At 32.5% G+C, this 22,312-nt stretch overlaps 1 protein-coding gene across 2 annotated transcripts in view; it reads right to left on the bottom strand.

Annotated features, from left to right (window-relative positions):
• The window catches only part of MAN1A2 (mannosidase, alpha, class 1A, member 2), a 175,351-nt gene that overhangs the window by 111,261 nt on the left and 41,778 nt on the right, over positions 1-22,312 (bottom strand). For both annotated transcript variants that reach the window (XM_011933067.1, XM_011933066.1), the window contains exons 4-5: positions 16,050-16,168; positions 10,272-10,352 (exon numbers count right to left, since the gene is read on the bottom strand). In XM_011933067.1, coding sequence (XP_011788457.1) covers positions 10,272-10,352; positions 16,050-16,168 — 200 coding nt within the window. The remainder of the gene's footprint in view (positions 1-10,271; positions 10,353-16,049; positions 16,169-22,312) is intronic.

Consider the following 22,312-nt stretch of genomic DNA (forward strand, 5'->3'; position numbering starts at 1 on the left):
CAGATCCTTGGGTAAAAACACTTTAATATTTTATAATTAACATACAGTTTGCTGTAGAGTTTTCGTAGGTGTCCCTTATCAGCATGAAAAATAATAATTACCTTTTAGTACAGGTTGAGTAGCCCTTATCTGGAACGCTTAGAACCAGAAGTGTTTCCAATTTTGGATTTTTTTTAATTTTGAATTATTTGCATTACACCAATTTAGCATCTCTAGTCTGAAATCCTGAACACTACAACGAGCATTTCCCTTGCACTCCATGTTGGTGTTCAAAAAGTTTAGGATTTTGGAGCATTTCAGGTTTTTGGATTGGGAATAATCACTCTGTACTAGTTTACTGAGAGATTTTAATCATGAATGGGTGTTGCATCTTGTCAAATGCTTTTACTAAATTTATTGTAATAATTACATGATTTTTCTCCTTTATTCTGTGAATTAATATGATTAATTACATTAACTGCTTTTTCAAATGTTTAACTTTGCTTTCCTAAGATAAAAGAGCTTTTTCTTTATATATTATCCTTTATATTATATAAAAAGATATATAAAAGGTATCTTTTATATATCTTTTTAAATTCTCATATATTATATATATATATCTTTTATATTCTTACTAGCTATGCTTTACAAATATTAATAGTTTGCTCAGGATTCTTGCTAATGTATTCAAAAAGTATACTGATCTGTAATTTTCTCTTGCTATATTGCCTTTCAGGCTATGATGTTAGTGCTATGCTGGCCTCTGAAGTAGAGTTGCAAAATGTTCCCTATTGCTCTATGGAAGAATGATATTTCTTTCTTATTTGATATAATTCACCAATAAGGCCATTTAACTTGGAGTTAATTTTGTGAAATAGCTTTTTATTACGAATTCAATTAATACTACAAATGGCATACTTCTTGCTTTACCTTGACTCAGTTTCAATAAGATTGTTTTAGAAAATCTGTTTTGTCTATGTTATTAAATTTTGCAAAAAAAAATCCTGCTTATAATATTCCATTATTATGCCTTTAATGTATGTGGAATCTGCAATGATAGCCTAATATTGGCAATACCATTTGCTCCTGCTATTGGTAATCTGTCTTCTGTTATTTCTTGATCAATTTAGCTAAAAAGATTTATCAATTCTGTGAATACTTTGAAAGAATCAACTTTGTAATATTTTCCTTGTTTTGTCTACATTATTAAATTTTGCAAAAAAACTGCTTATAATATTCCATTATTATGCCTTTAATGTATGTGGAATCTGCAATGATGATAGCCTCTTATTGGCAACACCATTTGCTCCTGCTATTGGTAATCTGTCTTCTGTTATTTCTTGATCAATTTGGCTAAAAAGGTTTATCAATTCTGTTGATACTTTGAAAGAATCAACTCTGTAATATTTTCAATTTTCTTTGTAATTGCTTACTTGATGTCTATTTATTAACATATTGCCTAATTTTCAAATATTTGAAGTTTTTCCTGATGTCTATTATTGATTTCTAATTTAATTCCATCAAGTCTAAGGTCGTGCTTTTTTGTTGTTGTTGTTCATTTTTGGGAGACAGGATTTTGCTCTGTTGCCCCAGCTGAAGTGCAGTAGTGTGATCACAGCTAACTGCAGACTCAACCTCCCAGTCTCAAGCAATCCTTCCACCTGAGCATCCTGAGTAGTTGGGACTACAGGTACATGTTACCACACTCGGCTAGTTTTTGTATTTGTTGTAGAGACGAGGATTTGCCCTGTTTGCCCAGGCTGGTCTTAAACTCCTGAGCTCAAGCAATCCACCCACCTCAGCCTCCCAAAGTGCTGGGATTACAGGCATAAACCACTGCACCTAGCCATACTATGTACTATTTGTAACTTTTTAAATTGACTGTGTTTTATGATCCAGCATATGACTTATTTTGATCAACATACCACGTGCACTTGAAAAGAAAGTGTATTCAGCAGTTGTTAAGTAAAGTGCTCTATAAATAAATATCAATTCATTTAAAATAGCTCATAGTGTCACTCAGGACTTCTACATCATCTTTTTCTGTCTGCTTATTCTATCAATTTAAGAGAATGTTGAAGGATCCAACAATCTTTGTGGAATTACCTTTTTAATAAAAAATTAAAAAGGAATCTCCTTTTAATTCTTCCATTTGTGATTCATACATTTCAAAGCTCTGTTATTTGATGCCTACACATTTGCTTATGTTTTAATGTTGTGATTATGTCTTTCTAATGAACAGAACCTTTTTTCATTATGAAAGGTCTCTTGTCTCTGACAATACTTTTCATCTTGAAGTATAGTTTGATACTGATGTAGTCATTTAAACCTTTCTACACTTGCTATTTATATATTATGTATCTTTTTTCCCACCCATTTACTTTCAACCTATTGTGTCTTTTTTAGACTGTGAATAGTTTGGTCTTGCTTTTATGTCGTTTTAACTATTTTTGCCTTTGACTTAGAGTATTTCATTCATTAAAATTTAATGGCATTATTGATATTACTGGATATAGGTATACAATATTATTTTTTGTTTTCTGTTCACCATTTCCATTGCTTTTTGTTGTTGTCCTCTATTCCTTCCTGTTTTTTTAACTCAAATATTTTCTAGGCAGGGCGCAGTGGCTTTCACTTGTAATCCCAGCACTTTGGGAGGCCAAGGTAGGAAGATCTCTTGAGTCCAGGAGTTCAAGACCAGCCTGGGTAACATGGAGAGACTCCATCTCTACAAAAAATAAAATAATTAGCCAAGCATGGTGGTGTGCACCTGTGGTCCCACGTACTCAGGAAGCTGAGATGCAAGGATCACTTAAGCCCAGGAAGTTGAGGTTGCAGTGACCCGTGATCACACCACTGCACTCCAGTCTGTGATGACACCACTGCACTCCAGTCTGGGTGACAAGAGAGAGACTCTGTCCCCCCAGAAAAAAAAAATTGTAGAATTACAGTTTATTGGTGGTTAAGCTACATGTGTTTGCAATATTTTTATTTAATGTTTGTCCTACGGATTAATTATCACCTTAACTTTTCACAGACTATTAAGAGTAATATGGTGTAACTTCATATAAAATCCCTTACAATCTTAAGAGTCCCATTTCCTCCCTCCCTCTTTTATTCCATAGCTGTAAGTATTACATCCATGTATGTTATAAACCCAATATAAAACACTATGGATTTTGCCATAAGCATTCATATAATTTTAAAGAACTTTTGAAAAAGTAATCTCTGTGGTTTCTGATGAGTATTTGGCCATCAGCCAAATTAAACTACCTCCACATATAACATGTCATTTCTCGCTGAAAGCTTTCAAACTTTTCTCTTTGTATTTGGCTTTCAGCTGTTTCTTTAGGATCTAATTAGCTCCTTGAAATTCAGGTCTACCACCAAATATAGAAAAAATACAGTCAATATTTCTTCAACTATTTTTTACAGCTATTTGCTCTCTTCATACAAGATTCCAATTATATGTATGTTGGAATACTGTCCTACAAGTTTCTGAAGCTCCATTCATTTAAATATTTAATTCTCTTTCTTCACACTGGATAATTTATATTGATGTATCTACAAGTTCACTGACTCTTACCCTTCCAGTGACGACAGTCAACATGATGACTTTTTGTTTTAAACACTGAAGTTTTCATTCTAGAATTTCCATGTTATTTCATTTCTGACGAGATTTTCATCTATTTGGTCATTTCGGAAATATTTTCCTTTATGTCTCTGGGCATAGTTATAACAGCTGCTTTAACATCCTTGTCAACTAATGCCAGTATCCGGGTTACCTTAGAACAGGTCACCATTGATTGACTTTTGGGGAAAAAAATGGATCATTTTCCCTATTTTTTTCATACACTGAGTAATTTTTAAACTGTATCCTGATCACTGTGATTGATAGGCTTTAGAGGAAGCTGATTCTGTTATATCTTCTGAGAAGTGCTCATTTTTTGTCTTAAAAGGCACTTAAATTTGTCTGAACTCAAAATCTAACAATGAATCCAAGAGCTATGACAGCCTAGTATATGTATACAATTGGAATCCCAGAAGTGGGGCATGGGGCTCTTGCAATACATAAAAAAATATTACATGTAAAGGAACAAAGACTTAAAGCAGATTTCTCATCAAACTACACAAGCTATAAGATAATGCAGTGATATTTTTAAAGTATTGATAAGAAAATATACAGATGGTCCCTGATTTACAATAGTTTGACTTAGGATGGTTCAACTCACAATTTTTCAACCTGACAATGGTATGAAGGCAGTAAGCATTCAGTAGTAACTATACTTCAAGTGCTCATATGGCCATTCTGTTATTCATTTTCAGTATTCAATAAATTACACAAGCTATTCAACACTTTACTATAAAATGGGCTTTGTGTTATATGAATTGGCCCACTGTAAGCTAATGTAAGTGTTCTGAGCATGTTTAAGATAGGCTAAGCTATGATGTTTGGTAGGTCAGATGTACTAAATGCATTTTCAACTTAGGATGTTTTCAATTTGCAATGGGTTTATCACACATAATCCTATGATAAGTCAATGAGTATCTGTATTTTTAAAAACAATAACAGAATATTTTAGAAAATAATTAAAGCTATCAACCCACAGACCCCAGCAGCTCAAAGAACTTCAAGCAAAATAAATAGTCCTACTCATGCCACCGCCACAAGACATATACACACACAAAGTAAAACTACTCAGACTCTTCATACAAAACAAAATATGAACAGAAAATTTTAAAGGCAGTCAAATTTTTTAAAAGACCTATTACATACAGAGGAATAAAGAAATAAAGGAGATTTCTTATCACAAACTATGCAAGCTATAAGAGAATGCAGTGACATTTATAAAGTGTTGATAGGAAAAACTGTCTACCTAAATTTTATACCCAAAGAAAAATTTTCAAAAATAAAGTGGAAATAGACTTTCAGACTAATAAAAACTAAAAGAAATCACTACCAATAGACCTATACTATAAAAAATGTTAAAGGAAGCTCTTCCCACAGAAGGAATAAAACACCTGAAAAACCTGAAAAATCAGAAACCTGAACCTGCAAAAAGGCGAACAAAACTGACTGAAATGAAGACAAACAAAAAGGCATTTCTTTTATTTTTAATAGTTCTAAATAACCGACCACCTAAGGTAAAAATGGTAGCAATGTATTATGGATTTGCAGCATAAAACTGAAGTCTATAATAACAACAACACATACAAAAAGAGACAAAGAATATTGTTAGCTATAGGCTTTTTGTAGATGCCCTTTATCACCTTGAGAAAGGTCCCTTCTACTTCTAGTTTGCTGCAAGTTGTTATCATGAACAGATGTTACGTGTTGTCAGATGTTTTTACGGTATGTAATAAGATTACATGATGTTTTTCTTTAGTCTGTTGACATAGTGAATTATATTGGTTGATTTTTGAACATCAAACCAGTCTTCCATTCTTAGGAAGAAACCCCACTTGGTCATGCTGTATTATCCTTTTTATATATTGCTAGACTTGATTTTGTGATATATTGTTGAGAATTTTTTGCATCTATATTCACATGAGATATTGATCTATAGTTTTATTTTAATACTTCTGTGTGTGTGTCACATAGGATTAATGCTGGCCTCATAGAATGAGCTGAAAAATTGCTCTTCTTTTTTTTCTGGAGAAATTTACATATAATTGATATTAAATATTTGGTAGAATTTGCCAGTGAGGCAACTTGGGTTTGGAGTTTTGTTTTTTCCTTTCCACGTTTTAAAACTATGCATTTTTTTTTATAGATACAGGTCTGATCCTTCCCCCTTCCCTCCCCACTTCACCCTCCTTTTCTTCCTTCCTTTCCCTTTCCTTCCCCCTTTCCCTTCTCCTCCTTTCTCCCTCCTTTTCTTCCCTTCTCCCTCTCCTGTTTTGTCTCCTTCTTTTGGAAAAAGAAATCGGTTTTATTTCTCTTGGCACAGAGCAATGCATGAAGGTGACTATCTCCTGACTCCATGTATCTCTTACATAAAGATGTCCTTCAAATACGTCCAGTTATCTGCCACATTTCAGTGTTAAGAGAATTGGCATTAGCAGATGAAGCAACTCAGGACGATTCTTAAAGACATTTTTGTGGGGAGGAAGTTTTGGGTCAAGTGGAAAAGATGAGACCCAACAATGAATGTTCCATCCTTCCTGGGGAAATCTAAATCCCAAAGGTTTTATAAAGAAAGGCACCTCTCTGAGTGAGGTTTGAGAGAAAGAGCCCAGACTTACTGTTTGTATGTAAGGCTGAGGTAGACAGAGGATGGGGTAAGCAACAGACTACAGACTCAAGGCAGAGGAGTGAAACACATACAGTAGAGCTGAGGGGACTAAAAGAGACTAGGGGTCCAAGTCATAAATCCCACTCCTTCCCAAGTCATGAGCAAAAGCTCTCCCTCTGGGACTAGTTTTTCCAGGAACTATCTTCACTCCAGGGCACAGAAAGGACAAACCAGGCAAAAATCTTATGGGTACGAAAGGTTCTGGAGCGTTAAAGTAGCAGACCAAGAGAAATAATAAACATTTATGGATCACAGTACTTTTGAAGCCATATGCCATGATCATGGTAGAGAATAAAGCTATGACTGCAATTCCTAGGATCAGGAAGCAGGCAAGGATGCCTACTCCACCCATTACTATTCAACTTTGTAGTAGATGTCCTAGGCAATGCAGTAAGGCAAGAAAAAGAAAAGAACCACACAAATAAAACCATTCTCTGCCTCAGGAGAAGGGGCAGGAAAATAACAAAAATAAATAAATAACCATTCTCTATACAGAAAAATAAAACTCATCTCTATTTACTAATGACATGACTGTTTACAAGGTAAATCCCAAAGAATTCATTAAAGTATATTTTAAAGCTACTAGAATTAATTAATGAAGTTAGAAAAATCAGAGGGTAAACAGTCAATATAAAGATCAATTGTGGAAAGCTGAGGCAGGAGAATCACTTGAACCTGGCAGGCGGAGGTTGCGGTGAGCCAAGACCATGTCATTGCACTCCAGCCTGGACAACAAGAGCAAAACTCTGTCTCAAAAAAAAAAAAAAAAAAAAGAAAAGAAAAGAAAAAAAGAAAAATCAATTGCATATTGCACAACAATGCAAATGTTATTTTTAATGCCACTGAACTGCACATTTAAAATGGTTAAAATGGTAAATTTTATGTTGTGTACCTTTCAGCACTTTGTTTTTAAATGAAAGTATCACAAAGTTACCTAGAAGAAACAAAAAGTCCTGAGCCAGCTGAGAATTTAAGTCTTTATTAAAAGTTTTTTAAAAACATCAAATGTATTTATATATACTGACAATGAACAATGGGAAACTAAAATTTAAAATACAAAACTACCAAAATCATGAAATACGTATAAATTTATCAAAATACATGCAAGATGTGCATGCTAAAAACTAGAAACACCAATGGAAAAAAAATAATTAAATAGATGGAGACATATACCATATTCATGGATTGAAACACTCAATACTGTAAAGATGTCAAATCACTCAAAATTTATAATCCCAATTGAAATCCCAGATTATTTTATAGAAACCAACAAGCTGATTGTAAAATGTATACAAAAAGGAAAAGTAACTAAAAGAGCCACAATAATTTTGAAAAGGAATAAGGTTGAAGGACTCACACAACCTGATTTCAAGACTTTCTATAAAGCCATAATAATGAACACAACGTGGTAGTACCAAAGACAGACACATAAATCAACAGAATGTCTAGAGTAGATCCACACATACATAATCAACTTATTTTCAACAAAGGTACAATGTCAATTAATGAAAAAGTAGTCTTTTCAACATCCATACGGAAAAAAATAGACTTCAACTTACACCTCATAGTGTATATAGGATTTAACTCAAAATTAATTATAGACTTAAAAATACAAATAAAGTAAAACTATAATACTTTTGGAAGAAAACTTAAGAGAAAATCTTCGTGATGTTGGATTAGGCAAACATTTCTTAAAATACCAAATGCATGAACCATAAAAGACAAAATTAGTAAACTGTACTTTCAGATTAACAACATCAATTCTTCAAAAGACACTGTTAAATCACTGAAAAGACAAGCCACAGAGAAAATAATTGCAAATGTACAGATTATAAAAGACCTATGTCTAAAATATGTAAAGAACTATCACAATTTATTAATTCAAAAAAGAATTTTTAAATAGGCAAAGGCTTTGAACAGCTAATTCAAAAAATGCGCATGACAAATAAACACAGGAAAAGATGCTCAACATCACTTGTCATCAGGGAATGCAAAATAGAACAACAGTGAGATACTACTACGCATCTATTAGAATGGCTAACAATAATAAAGAGACTCATAATACAAAGTACTCGCAACAATGACAGGCAATTTTTGGAAAAGAATCTGACAGCTTCTTCCAAAGTTAAATATACACTTAACCTTTGACTCAGTAAATCCCATTCCTATGTATTTATCCAAGATAAATAAAAATTTGTTTTCCCACAGAAATCTATAGGTAAATGCTTACAGCAGGTTTATTCATAATCTCCAAAACTGTAAATAATTCCGCCGATAAACATATAAAATGCATAGTGGAGTACTGTAATACAGTAAAAAGGAATAACTACTAATACATGGATAAATCTCAAATGCATTATGCTAAGTAAAAGAAGCCAGCATTCTTAACTGTAGAGACAGAAAAGAGATCAGTAGTTATCAGGGGCTGGCAACAGGATAGGGTAATTGTAAAATGGTAAATGGAAATTTTCTAGTATACCAAAATTCTGTATCTTGATCGTGCTGGTGATTACAAGACCATGCACTGTAAAAACTCGTAAAACTATATGCTGAATTTTCCTCTACATAAATAATACCTCAATAAACCTCACTAAAAATATCAATTAATTCACAATGATTTTATTCCTATAAGCCAGGTTAGAGTTTCTCAAAATATAGAACCAATGTTTCCAAAATCACCTTTAACAAGGAGTATTTGGCAACACAACGTAGGATAATGCTCTCCACGCTAAACCCAGTGAATCAGTCCTTCGGGTAGGGCTTGGAATCCTCATTTTTATAAAACACCCTATGTGATTCTAACACATACTAAAGTCTGATAACCTCTTGGCCAGAGAATAAATCAATTTTTTTCTATTTTATTAAATGTGAATTTAAATGTTCTGACTATAGAAATATAGGTTAGAGGTATAAACAAATCACACAATATAATTTGACAATAAAATTTCACATTAAGATAAATGTAATTGAATATCATATATTAAATACCGGCATCTTTAAACATATTCCTTCTTAAAAAAATAGTAGTAAATAGGTCACTCTTTACACACAAAACAACAACAATATATGAAATATAAAGATAAAAGTATATAAAGTCATAAAAATCCAGACGAAAATGGGAATTTTTGTTTTGTAATAACACAGACATAGGAAAGGGTTTCTAAGGACCAAAATCTAGAAGCCATAACAGTGGGGGAAAAAATCCTTTAAATGATTACTTTAACGATAACAACAACAACAAAAAATTAAACAAAATACGGATAACATAGATACATATCTTTATAATACCTATAACAAAAGATAAATTTTCTTAAATCTACAAACAGCTCTTACAAATTGTCTAGATCAAAACACCAATTCTAAAATATGGGTGAAACAGTTTCTCAAAAAACAAAGAAATTACTTATAACCTCTTCCTTTAGTTTCTCTTTCTCCCTCTCTTCAATGACATTCTTTAACCTATTTGAATAGTAAAAGGGAATTTCCTACACCCAATTCTCCATCACCTTAAGTCTCAAGTGTCTCCATGTGATCTGTACCAAGATTTCCAGAGAGGAGAATTCAGAGTTGTTATTATTTACAGCCAAAAACTGCATTCAATTTCCAAACAGTAAGTTTTAATTATTAATTTTTAGTCTTAGGAGGATCCATATTAATTCTTTCTGATTCGTTATTTAATTTTGTCCTTATTAATTTCCCCCCTTTACTTGGACCATGGAATTAATTGCAATGGCAAAATCCTGGAGAAGGATCACTTTTGCAAAGGAGACATGGTGTATATAAAGCTCGGATCTGTGAAGAATTCATGTTTTATTGAGATTCTCAAAATGTAAAAATTATTATTCCCAAGGAATAGTTCTGTCTGAAGCATCCAGTTCTAGACTGGTTCAATATTACCAATTTAGAAAAATAATACGTTTCTAGGGAAATTGTTCCTTTTATTAAATTCCAACCCTTCCCTCCAAAACAAACAACGCGTTGCTTCATTTTGCTCACCTCCTCTCCTGATAGGTAATATGCTGCAAGTAGGCCTCCAATAAATCGAATGTTGACTTCAAACACAGACACCTCTGAATTCTGTGAAAAACATATTGAAAATATTCACAAATACGTAATGCTTTATAGTTTTCAAAACATTATCAATACTTCATTTGCTTTTCACAAACACCCTATGGAAAATATTTTTCTACTTTCTGCATCTTCATTTCTCATGCAACTGCAATCTCTCCTCTCATTTGTTAGTGTTACTGAAACTTCTCTACTACTGTCACCACAGCTCCCTAACTGCCAAAACCAACAAGCCATTTTTTATGTACCTTACACAGTACTGTGAAATTATCAAGATATTTAATACTGTTAACTATTGCCCTTTCTCATGAAAGCCTTCATTTCTAGAATTCTGGGTCATGATTCTAGAATAGCACTCTTCATTGGTGGTCCTTTTTCTTCTGTTCTCATCACTACAGCATAATTTTTACTTCTATCTCTCCTCCTGGATTTTAAGTATTTTTCCTAGAATATACAATAAATGTTAAAGGAAGCACCAAAAAAATGGCAGAATGATGGATTATTCAATAATAATGTTGAGAAAATTGCCTCCTGGGTAAGAAATTAACATAAATACTAATTTCACAAATATCAAAATGAAATCTAAATTATTTAGAAATAAATGTTAAAAAAATTTAAAAAGTAGAAGTGTTACAATATATAAATTTCCTTGAGAAGGCAGGTACTTAAGCATAAAACCAATAGTTTCGATAAATTGATGACAGACATGAAATTTTTCTAAAATGCAAATTACCTATAAGAAAAAGAATCATGAACAAAATTAAATGGCAAACAGATGGAAACAGCACAAATATAGCAATATTAATAACCTTACTAAATACAGTCTCTATGTTTGTATTTAGATATTGATATAGATATTACTAGAAATATTCTAACACATGGAAAGAAAAGTAGAAGTGGCAGAGAACATGATCAAAGAATCTACAGAAGATATACAACTAACATAAAAACATTCATAGTTAATTTTAATAAAAATTAAAAGGAAACTGTATTACTCTAAAGTCTTTCCAACATTCACAGGCAGGCACATCATCTGCTAACATATTTCTCCAGTATAGAATTTTTACAATATAATGTAATTTTTTGATAACAACATCGTCATTCCATCTCACCCTGAAGGCAAACTGCTTAATATTACTTCATATATTCCCAACATCTAACATACTACAGGGTGCATAGTAGACATTCACTAAATATGAGGAAGGAAAAAAGGCTGGAAGGGCCTCCATCCCTCACCAGAACTGCAACAATAACATTCCAACCAGTCCTTGTTTTAATACTTACCCTCCTCCCCTACCCTCTATTCAGCATACTATAGTTAAAACAAGTCTTTTAAAGCTTACATCAGTTTAGGTCACTGCTCTGTGCAAACCCTTACAATGCCTTCATATTATACTTAGAGTAAAATGACCAATAAGATCCAATATGCTCAGATCCCCTACAACCTCTGACATCTCTTGTACTAATATCCCTTTGATTCCTTTAACTATATGAGTCTACTTGCTGTACCAGAATTGTTAAACTTGAGACTCCTATGTCAGTCTTTAGTTACCCTCTTATCTGGATGCTTTCCTTTCACATAACTGAACAAATCACTCTCACTTCCTACAGGTCTCTGAATAAATGTCACCTTATCAGAAATTTTTTCTGACCATAATATAAAATATTAATACCAATTACTTTGCATCATTTCCCTAATTAACACATCATCATCTAACTATATAATCACATGGTAATAAAATAGTTTCATTTGTAAAACGATCTTCCTTCACTACAGAAACAAAAGGTATGAGAAATTCTAGAGGGACAGAAGGGAAAAATGGATAGAGACATTTTTGAAAGAAGTAATAACTGAGAATCTACTAAACTTGATGAAAACATAAGTCTTCAGATTGATGAAACATTATGAATCCTTTAAAGAATAACCCACACATAGATGTATGGTAATAGAATTATGGAACAATAAAGTGAAAAATAAAATATTAAAACAAGGAAAAAAATACATTGCCTTTTTAAAATTAGACTGAAAACACACTTTGCAATAGTATAACAGAAGCAGGAAAGACAAGGGAACTTTACTTCTATTCTCACTTTTAATATCTATTATGATAGAGCTGTATATCCACGTCTCCCCTTGGGTCTCTTCTCACAAGTGTTACTTTAACAAAGAGTTCTTCCATGACCACCCCATGTAAAATACTAATAGCAGTACCCCACCACTTACGCCAATCCTATCTACTCTTCTTTATTACTCTCCACAGCACTTATCATCACCATCTGATGTACTATATAAAACTTGTTTACTGTTTTGCTCCCAACACTAGAACACAAACACAAAAAAGAGATAAAACTCTGCTTTGTTGATTACTATATCCACAGAATCTAGAACAGTGCCTGTTGCATTTGATAAATGTGTGCATTTATTTATCTATTACTTAATTTGGAAGTTTAAAATGTAACTTGGGATCAACTAGACAACAATGACACATAAAACAAAAGGGGGATGAGTTAAGTTAAAACATTCTAAAATCCTTATATGCTTCAGAAGGAGGATCTTACTCTGTTGCCCAGGCTAGAGTACAGTAGCATGATCATGGCTCCCTGTAGCCTCAACCTCCTGGGCTCAAGCAATCCTCCCTCCTCAGCCTCCCAAGTAGCTGGGACTTATTTTCTGTAGAGTTTAGGTCTCACTATGTTGCCCAGGATGAGCTCAAGTAATCCTCCTGCCTCAGCCTCCCAAAGTGCTGGGATTACAAACATGAGCCACGATGCCTGATCTGAAATTGACTAATTTCAAATACATATATATATATATATATGTATCTGCCTACTTAGGGTTACCCTTAAAGTTTATATATATTTATATATACTATACTTTGATAAGAGAGTGTGTGTGTGCACGTGCCTACTTTGGAGTTACCCTTAAAGTTTGAACATATATATTGTTTATTGTTTTGCTCCTAACACCAGAGCACAAGCACAAAAAAGAGATAAAACTTAGTTTTAATATATTTTATAAATATACATATCATATATGTGTGTATATATACATATATATATTTAAACTTCAAGGATATCTCCAAAGTCAATTGAAATGGAAGGTATAATGTTAAACTAGTAGAGGGAAAAAGAGAGATGATGTAATTTAATCCAAAATAAGAAAACAAACTAAAAGCAAATGAAAAGTATAATCATAATATAGGTAGCAAAACAAAGATGAAAGACCTAACTCCAAATATGTTATCATAGTAAATGTAAATATATCAAACTTAATAGTTTAAAAGACTCTAAGACTGGATAAAAATAACAAAACCCAACTACATACTATATGCAAAATAAGCACCTAAAACATAATGACATTAAAAGGTTGAAAGAAAGGAACAAAAAGTGACAGTGCTGATGATTAAACTACTTCTCTCAGATTCAAATCCATTCTTCTATACTCTACTTTGGTATATGGGATTTGGAACTACGCAAATGCATTTAATTTAGCAGCTGGCTCCCTTTTAGGCACTAACAATAGGAGGCTCTAAAAAGACAACACAAGACTGGAGGAAGAAGAGTCTTATTCCCTCTTGTTTACTTCTAGTTTCTGATAGTGTCACACCAGCCAGGGTTCACCAAATCAGCCTCATGGTTTCCTTTACAGATATCAAGCACTTGGCTAGGTGTCTCCTCCTCAGAGTTCTGAGTCCCAGCTCTGACACAGTCTTCCTAAGGTACCAGTAACACCTGGGCAGCACACGTACTAGTTCTACAGAGCCCAAGCTACTGCATTTTAATGATCCCAACCAACCTCTTCCCATTGTTCTTATAGCCCCTACAGGTGGCAGCTGTTTCCTGTTTCCTAGAGTTAAACACCTCTGGTGATAACATAATGCTCTCTTTTTGCCTTTTTGGTTCCCCATTAGTTGGATAACAATTCTAAACCTTAAATCTTCTAGTTAAAATAAATGGTATAGTTCTGGTTTCTGATTGAACCCTGACTAATAACAATTATATACAAGGAAATTATTAGCCATAATAAAACTGTCCTGTCAATGAATGGGAGTATTGCACAGATGCTAATTCTCCCCAAATTAATCTGTAAATTAAATGCAATCCTCATCAAAATTTCCACAGTTTTCCAGAATTTGAAAGAACAAAAAGCTGAGAACTAAGATAATTTCCGCAGAGAACGAGATCAGATACCAAGATTCAGATACAGACATCAAACTTATTAAAAAAAAAGTTGTAGTTAAGACAATTTAGTATTGATATATGGGATAAATAAAAAAGCCAATGTTAAAGAATCAACTATAACATGGCTAATATATGACTAATGTGGCATATACAAATAGCAGGGAAATAAATGGTACTAGGATCAACTAATAGTGGGCTATTTCACCCTACATTTTAAAAAAATCAATCCCATTTGAATTAAAGACGAAATACAAAAGCAAAACTTTAAAACCTTCAGAATAAAATATAAGAAAATATATTCATGATCTAGGAGTACGGCTTTCTTAAACAAGATACAAAAAGCACAATCTGTTGTATAAAGGCTACATAGCTACACAGAAAAAAAAAAAAAAAAAGACTATATTTCTCAGCTTTCCTTTGGAGTTAGTTGAGGCCGTATTAGTAAACTCTACAAGCAAAACTGGGGAGACTACCTCCTGAGAAGTCTTCTTAAAGAACAGTCACATATCTTTCTGTCTACTGGATAAAATGCCTGGATCTTTAGGAACCATTTTATACCATGAGGTCTAAGATCTATACTGAAGGCAACAGAGCAACAAGACAAATGATCCTAGATCCTTGATGATCAAGGAGCCACCCAAACCAGCCCTGAAATGCTTTTCTCTGTACTTGATTTACATGAAAAAAAAATATATATATATATATGTATCTTGTTTAAGCTATTTTATATTAGGTTTTCTGCCACTCACCATCAAACCTAAACTTAAATGACAATAAAATTTGTTCTCATTGAGATATGTCCAAATGCCACAGCAACATAAAGGAAAGTAAACCATTTTTGTCTAGTTAGCACCAAGAAAGGCATCAGAGAAGAAATAATTATGGACTTACATCACAATTTAAATAACGAAGAGTCTTTCAGAGAGAGGTACATAAAGAAGTAGTCAAAAGGAAAAGCAAGCACAAATATCACAAAAGATGTGAATATGACAAAACAAAACAGTCCACGCATCTTTTAGGTGAAGACTGGTGATAATGAAAATAATTGCCACCATTTACTGAGCACTTAATATGTACCAGATTATCTCAAATAATCTTCACAATACTATAATGGAATAGTAATTTTCTGACAGGTTTAGAAAGATAAGGAACTTTCTCAAGTCGCACGACTAGAATGCAACTGTCCTGGGCATCTGATTAACAACTATGCCAAACCTAAGCAGTACCACTTAACCAAGCTAAAGTACCAGAAGAATGGGTATAGGCCTAACTATGAAAACTCATTGGAGCTGTGCTAATCACTAAACTTCAAAATATATATATATATATATATATTTTTTTCCATTCATGAGAGCTCAACCCTCATGACCTAATCACCTCCCAAAGTCCCCATCTTCTAGTAGCATCACAGCAGTGATTAGGTTTCAATATATGAATAGGAAGGCACAAATGTTCAGACAATAGCAGTTAGACATTGTCTTTTCATGGTCAATCTAAGAGATTAGTTATCAATCATACACTCACCACACTGAAATCAAGGTTGTCTTCAATCCATCTTTGCCCATCTAGGAATTCAGCATGAAGTCCCATGATATAAAGGGTATCCAAAGCATCTACTATGGTAGCACCCATTTGTGAACTTCCTATATTTGGGAAGAAAAAAATTATCATTAAAAAGATCACTTTAGGCTCCTGTTCTCTTTGGGGGAAAAAAAAAGATTCCCTTCACATTCAGTGTATTTTAATTTTTTATACATAAAAGTAAACTAAGAGTACAAGGACTAAAAATTTAGAATACCCAATATTGTTCGCTTTTACATTAGAAATTATATGTATATTAGAATACATACATAGTTTAATATATTTTACTAAAAATAATACTTTAGTAAAAATAGGAAGATAAAAGAAAACTAAAAGCATACTTTTCCTTAATTTTCTGCCTGGTCAGAACATGAGATATCTGTCTACTTAACCGAGAAAGGAAAAAAAAAAAAGAGGATTAATTCAAGAAAAGGGGAGAGTAGTTCACGATGACAAAGCTAAGTAATAAGACAACCGTGTCCTTCTGCTCTAGTCCAAATTCATAGGAAGGACAAAAACTATATTTTAAAATAATAATAAATGTACAACGGGGCTGGATAACCACAGTGGAAAAAAAAAACTTAACAATCCTTAACAATCAACAACAGGTAGATCATACTGAAAAAAGGAAACCAACCATCAAACAACATGAGTAGAGAAAATCAAAATAATACAATGTATCCACTTTTAAGAAAGAGATAATCCTTATCATTAAAAAAAAAAAAAAAATAGTTCCAAGGGGAAGAAAGCAAGAGAGAAAGGGAGGAAGAGAGGGAAAAATTAATTCAAAACCAGCCTAACTGATAATGAAAACATAAGGGAAGAAAACAGACCAATCTTACTAATGAATATAATTGTACAAATCCTAAATAAAATAGTAGCAAAGCTAGGTTTGTTTTGCTACTAGTAGAGTAAAAAATCTAGTAGTACAGCAAAAAAATAAATATCAGGGAGGAGATGGGTTCTCACCAATCCCATAAATGCAATTATTATTTCTGTCCTATAAAAATTCAAACGATCCAGACAGCTTACTGCCTGCATTAACATGGCTTTACTATTACACTGTCTTCAACAAGGTGAATTTACTGTTCCAGGAGCTCTTTCCCAGAAAGATAAAAGTTGCCAAAAAAAATTTATTGCTCATTCCAAGAACTTCCTGAAAGACCCATCAACTCTTCAACAGAAAGTACCAAATGATGATTTATACCCCAAACTCTGAAAAGCTACGACTCCAGTGAGGTAGTGATCTCCTTACCAAAGTAATAATTAACAGCTTTGTCTTATCAACAGGTTTTCTTGGTGACATTTTCAGAGCCAGCATTCAATATTACTTAGTTCACATTTTCCATTTACTATTCTTCTTTTCTTTCTTTTTCCATTTCTACTGGGTAGAAATTGTTTTCTTCCAATGATTTAAAGCTACACAAATTTGTTCTTATGATGATTGTCCTTAATTTACATGACATTTTCTTGTTTATGTGTTCCTAATAATTTCTTCAACTTATCAATACATCTATCTTCTCTTAGCTAACAAGTACTCCCACACACTCTGATAATCAAATTCCTTGGTCATCTCCCTGCTCAGTTCCCTTCATGTTGATATTATCTAGAAAGTCAGTTATGTGTTATTATGTCCCTTGGCTTTTTATTGCAATAAAAATGGTATCAAGCCATTTAATCACTCATATATCTCTATCTCTTGCATAATTTCTTGAATATGTATCTCTTTTAATATTAGCATTTCATCCAAAACATTTACCAAACTTATTTTAAATCCTTGAGACTACTGTTTGTGTCCTTATTTTAATTTTTGTAGATAGCTCTGCTCCTTCAGTTATCTAGTTATTTATTTAGTTCTCTAAGTACATATTTCTCTGAGGTATTGACTATTCTGGAGTGGAAAAAGGCCTGACCCACCTATTCTGTACCAGTCTTGGTTAGTTCCACAAGGTGCCATGTGCTAAAGGGCTCAAGGAAGAAAAGTATAAAATTGAAATTACTGGCTATCATCATGATTGTTTACCTGGACAAGTCAAGATTTGAACAGGAAAAAATGAAAAAGCCTAACACTATTCTTGGGTCAAAGAAGCAGCAAAACATAACATTGTAGAATATATAAAACATCATAAAAATTTAGTATGAGAGCACGGGAATCAACTAAAGCAGTTCTCACAAATAAACTTAAAATATTTATACTAGTTAACAAGAACAAATGAAAACAACTGAATTTAATATTCTAAGAAAGAAAAAACAAATATGGGCAAAATAACAGAAGAATGAGAAAAACTAAAGGCAGAAATGGATGAATTAGAAATGAAGAAAATTATTGAAATAATAAATTCAAGAAATGGTTCCATGAAGAACCATACAACGAATCTACCATTAACCTCATTTTTAAAAGGTAGACAAAACACAAAATAATAAATAAAAATGCAACAACAGACAAGCACAGAGAAAATTTTTTTAAATTATAAAAGGTCCATTTTATTCATATATTCACAATAAATTTGATCTTTCTCAAGAAATACTATTTTCGACTTATGAAAGAAGAAACAGAAAATTTAAACAAACAGACTGAAAAACACAGGAAGTAAGTTTTTCAAGAGCTACCCGCTATCAAAATACCATACTCTGGAAGTTTCACAGAATGAATACTACTTTAATTTTAAGGATAACTCCCATTCTATACAAACTTTTATACAACATAGGGAAAAAGATCTTAAATTTCAATTTGTAAATTCTGTATATCGATGGGAAAAAAATCGAATTTACTAAGAAACATACAACTACACCTGATCTCATTTGTGAACACCAAGGAAATATTTAGGAGTGGAATTGCTAGGCTATACAGTAAGTTTATAAGAAACTGACAAACTGCTTTCCACAGTGTACCATTTTACACTCCCAATACAATGTATAACAGTTATAGTTGCTCTAGCATCCTTGTCAATACTTGATATTGTTGATCTTCAAATTTTAGACATGTTAATGGGTGTGTAGAAATATTCCATTGTGGTGTTAATTTTACTTTCCCTGCTTATTGATGTGCTTATTGGCTATTCATATACCTCATTGGGTGGGGAAGTATTTATATATTCTGGATACATCCTTATGTATGTATTTCAAATAGCTTCTCCAAGTCTGTAGTTTGTCTTTCCAATTTCCTGATGTCTTTGGGGAGCAGAAATCTTCAGTTTTCATTAAGTCCAATTTACCCACATTTTTCGTTTATACTTGATGCTTTTTGTATTCTAAAAAATCCTTGCTAACCTCAAAGTCACAAAGATGTTCTCAAGTGTTTTCTACTGAAAGTTTTTTACTTTTAGCTTTTATATTAGCTCTGTGATCCATTTTTGTACACAATGTTGAAAGAAGAGGCAAAGTTCATTATTTCCCCATACAAATATACAGTTGACCCAGCACCATGTGTTGGAAAGACTATCCTTTTAATCACTGAATTACCTCAGCATCTTTGTTGAAAATCAATTAACCATGTATGTGCACTTCTATTTCTATTCTTTTCCACAGATCTCTGTGCCCATCCTTATGCTAAAACCATACTGTCCTCAATTGTAGCTTTACTGTAAATTATAAAATCAGGTAGTGCAAATCCTTCAACTTTGTTCTTTAAAAAAAATTACTTGACTATTCTAAGTGCTTTGTATTTTCACAGATTTTAGAATCAACTTGCCAATTTCTACAGAAAAGTCTAGGGTCATTTTGACTGGACTGCTCTAAATTTAAACATAAATTTAGAAAGAATTAACATCCCAACAATATTGAGTATTCAAATTCACGAACATGGCATTTCTCTCCGTTAAGTCCTTTTAAATTTCTCTCAAAAACAATATAAAGTTTTCAGTGTACAGGTTCTGTACATATTTCATCAAATTTATACACATATAGTTCATATTTTTTGATACTACTGCAAATGACTTTATTTTTTAAACTGCATTTATAACTTTGTTGCAAGAATACCAATACATATAATTGGTTTTGCATATTAAACTTGTATCCTATAACATTACCAAATTTGTTTATTCTAGTACCTTTTTTTTTTTTGGTACATTCCCTAGGATTCTCTCTATGGGTAATTATGTTGACTAAAAATGTAAAGACAGTTTTACTTCTTCATTTCCAATATTTACTCTTTTTTTTTTTCTTTCTCTTTTTTCTGCCTTAGTGTACTGGCTACTGGCTAGGATCTCCAGTACAATGTTACATAAAAGTGAGAGAGTAGACACCTTTGCCCAGCTTGCAATCTTAGGAGAAAGCATATAGTCTTTCAATATTAAGTATGTGGGGTGTATTTTGCATTTTTTGCTTATTGTTGTTGTTTTGAAATTTTCTTTATCAAGTTAAAGAAATCCCCTTTCTAATTTAGTATGCTGACAGTTTTTATCATGGATGGTTGTTAAATGTTATTAAATGCTTTTTCTCCAACTCCTGGGATAATCCTATGATTTTTCTCTTTTATTATACTGATATCTTAAACTACACTAACTAATTTCCAAATGTAAAACCTACCATGTATCTCTATGATAAACTCCACTTAGTCATAACATAACATACACTCAGCCTTCAGTATTCACCAGTTCCATATCCACAGGTTCAACCAACAGTAGATGGAAAATATTTGGGGGAAATAATTTTTAAAATAACAATACAGCAATTTTTAAAAACCAAAAATTTTAAGATACAGTATAACAACTATTTCTATTGTATTAGGTATTCTAAGTAATCTAGAGATAATTTTAAATATATGAGAGAATATGCTTAGGTTATATGCAAATATTATATACTATTTTATACAAGGGACTTGGGTATCTGTGGAATTTGGTATTCTCTGGTGTCCTGAAACCAATCCTCCATGGATACCAAAGGACAACTCTATTACTCAATAAGATTTACTAAAATTTAGTTAAATACTCTTACGTCTATGTTCATAAGGGATACTGCTCTACGGTTTCCTTTTCTTATAAATATCTTTGTCTGGTTTTGATACTAGGGCTTTAGTGGTGCTCCTAAGAATGCGTCATCCTTAATGGACAAACAACTGACAAGAGTACCTCAAATTACATGAAGCAAAAGTTGGCAGAACTGAAAGAAGTCCAAAATAAGAGCTGAGGACTCCAACATCCCTCTCTCAGTAACTGACAGAACAAGGCAGAAAACCAACTAAGATAGAGACAGCCTGAACAACCCCATTAACCAATGGGATCTAACTGACATCAACAGACCGTTCCATACAAGAACAGCAGAATATACACATACCATTATTTCTAAGCACAAATGGAAAATTCACCAAGACAAACCTCTGTCAGAAAGCAAACCAAAAATAATTTAAAAGAATTAAAATTATGTGAAGTACATTCTCTGATCCTAACAGAATTAAAACGAGAAATCTGTAACAGAAAGATTTTTTAAAACTCTAAATACTTAAAATTACTCAAGGAAAATTTTAAAACACTGAATTGAACGAAAATGAAAATATATCAAAACCTCAGGAATGCAGCAAAAGCAGCAGTTAGAAAGTTTATGGTAACAAATACATTAGAGAAGAGGATCTCTGGTCAATAATCTAGGCTTCTACTTCACGACACTAGAAAAACAACAGCAAAATGAACCCAAATCATGCAAAAGAAGAAAACAATAAAGAGTAGAAATCAAAGAAATGAAAACACAAACAAAATATTACAAAGATCAATGAACCCAAAAGTTGTTTCCTTGAAAAGATCAATAAAATTAATAAACTTCTAGCAGGACAAAAAGAGGAGACAAAACATAAATCACTAATATTAGAAATGAAAGGGGATTATTATTACTACAGCTGCCACAGACATTCAAATGATAAGGCAATACGCCAAACAATTCTATGCATAAAAAATCAATAACTTAGATAAAACCAGATCAATTACTCAAAAATGACAAATTAAAAAAATACACCCAAAATGAAACAGATAAACTGAATGGTCCTTATTATTAGAGACATTAAGTTTGTAGTTTAAAAACCTTCAAGAAAAAAAAAAGTTCCAGATGCAAGTGGTTTCTTCAGCCACATATACCAAATATCTAAGAAAAAAATAAAACCAATGCTAAACAATCTCATTCCGAAAAATGAAAAGCAGAAAACACTTCCCAAATCATTTTCTGAGTCCAGCATTACTCTGATACCAAAACAAGACAAAGATAATATAAGTACAGAA

This window comes from Colobus angolensis, unplaced genomic scaffold (assembly GCF_000951035.1).
Source record: "Colobus angolensis palliatus isolate OR3802 unplaced genomic scaffold, Cang.pa_1.0 Scaffold124, whole genome shotgun sequence".
NCBI lineage: Eukaryota > Metazoa > Chordata > Mammalia > Primates > Cercopithecidae > Colobus > Colobus angolensis.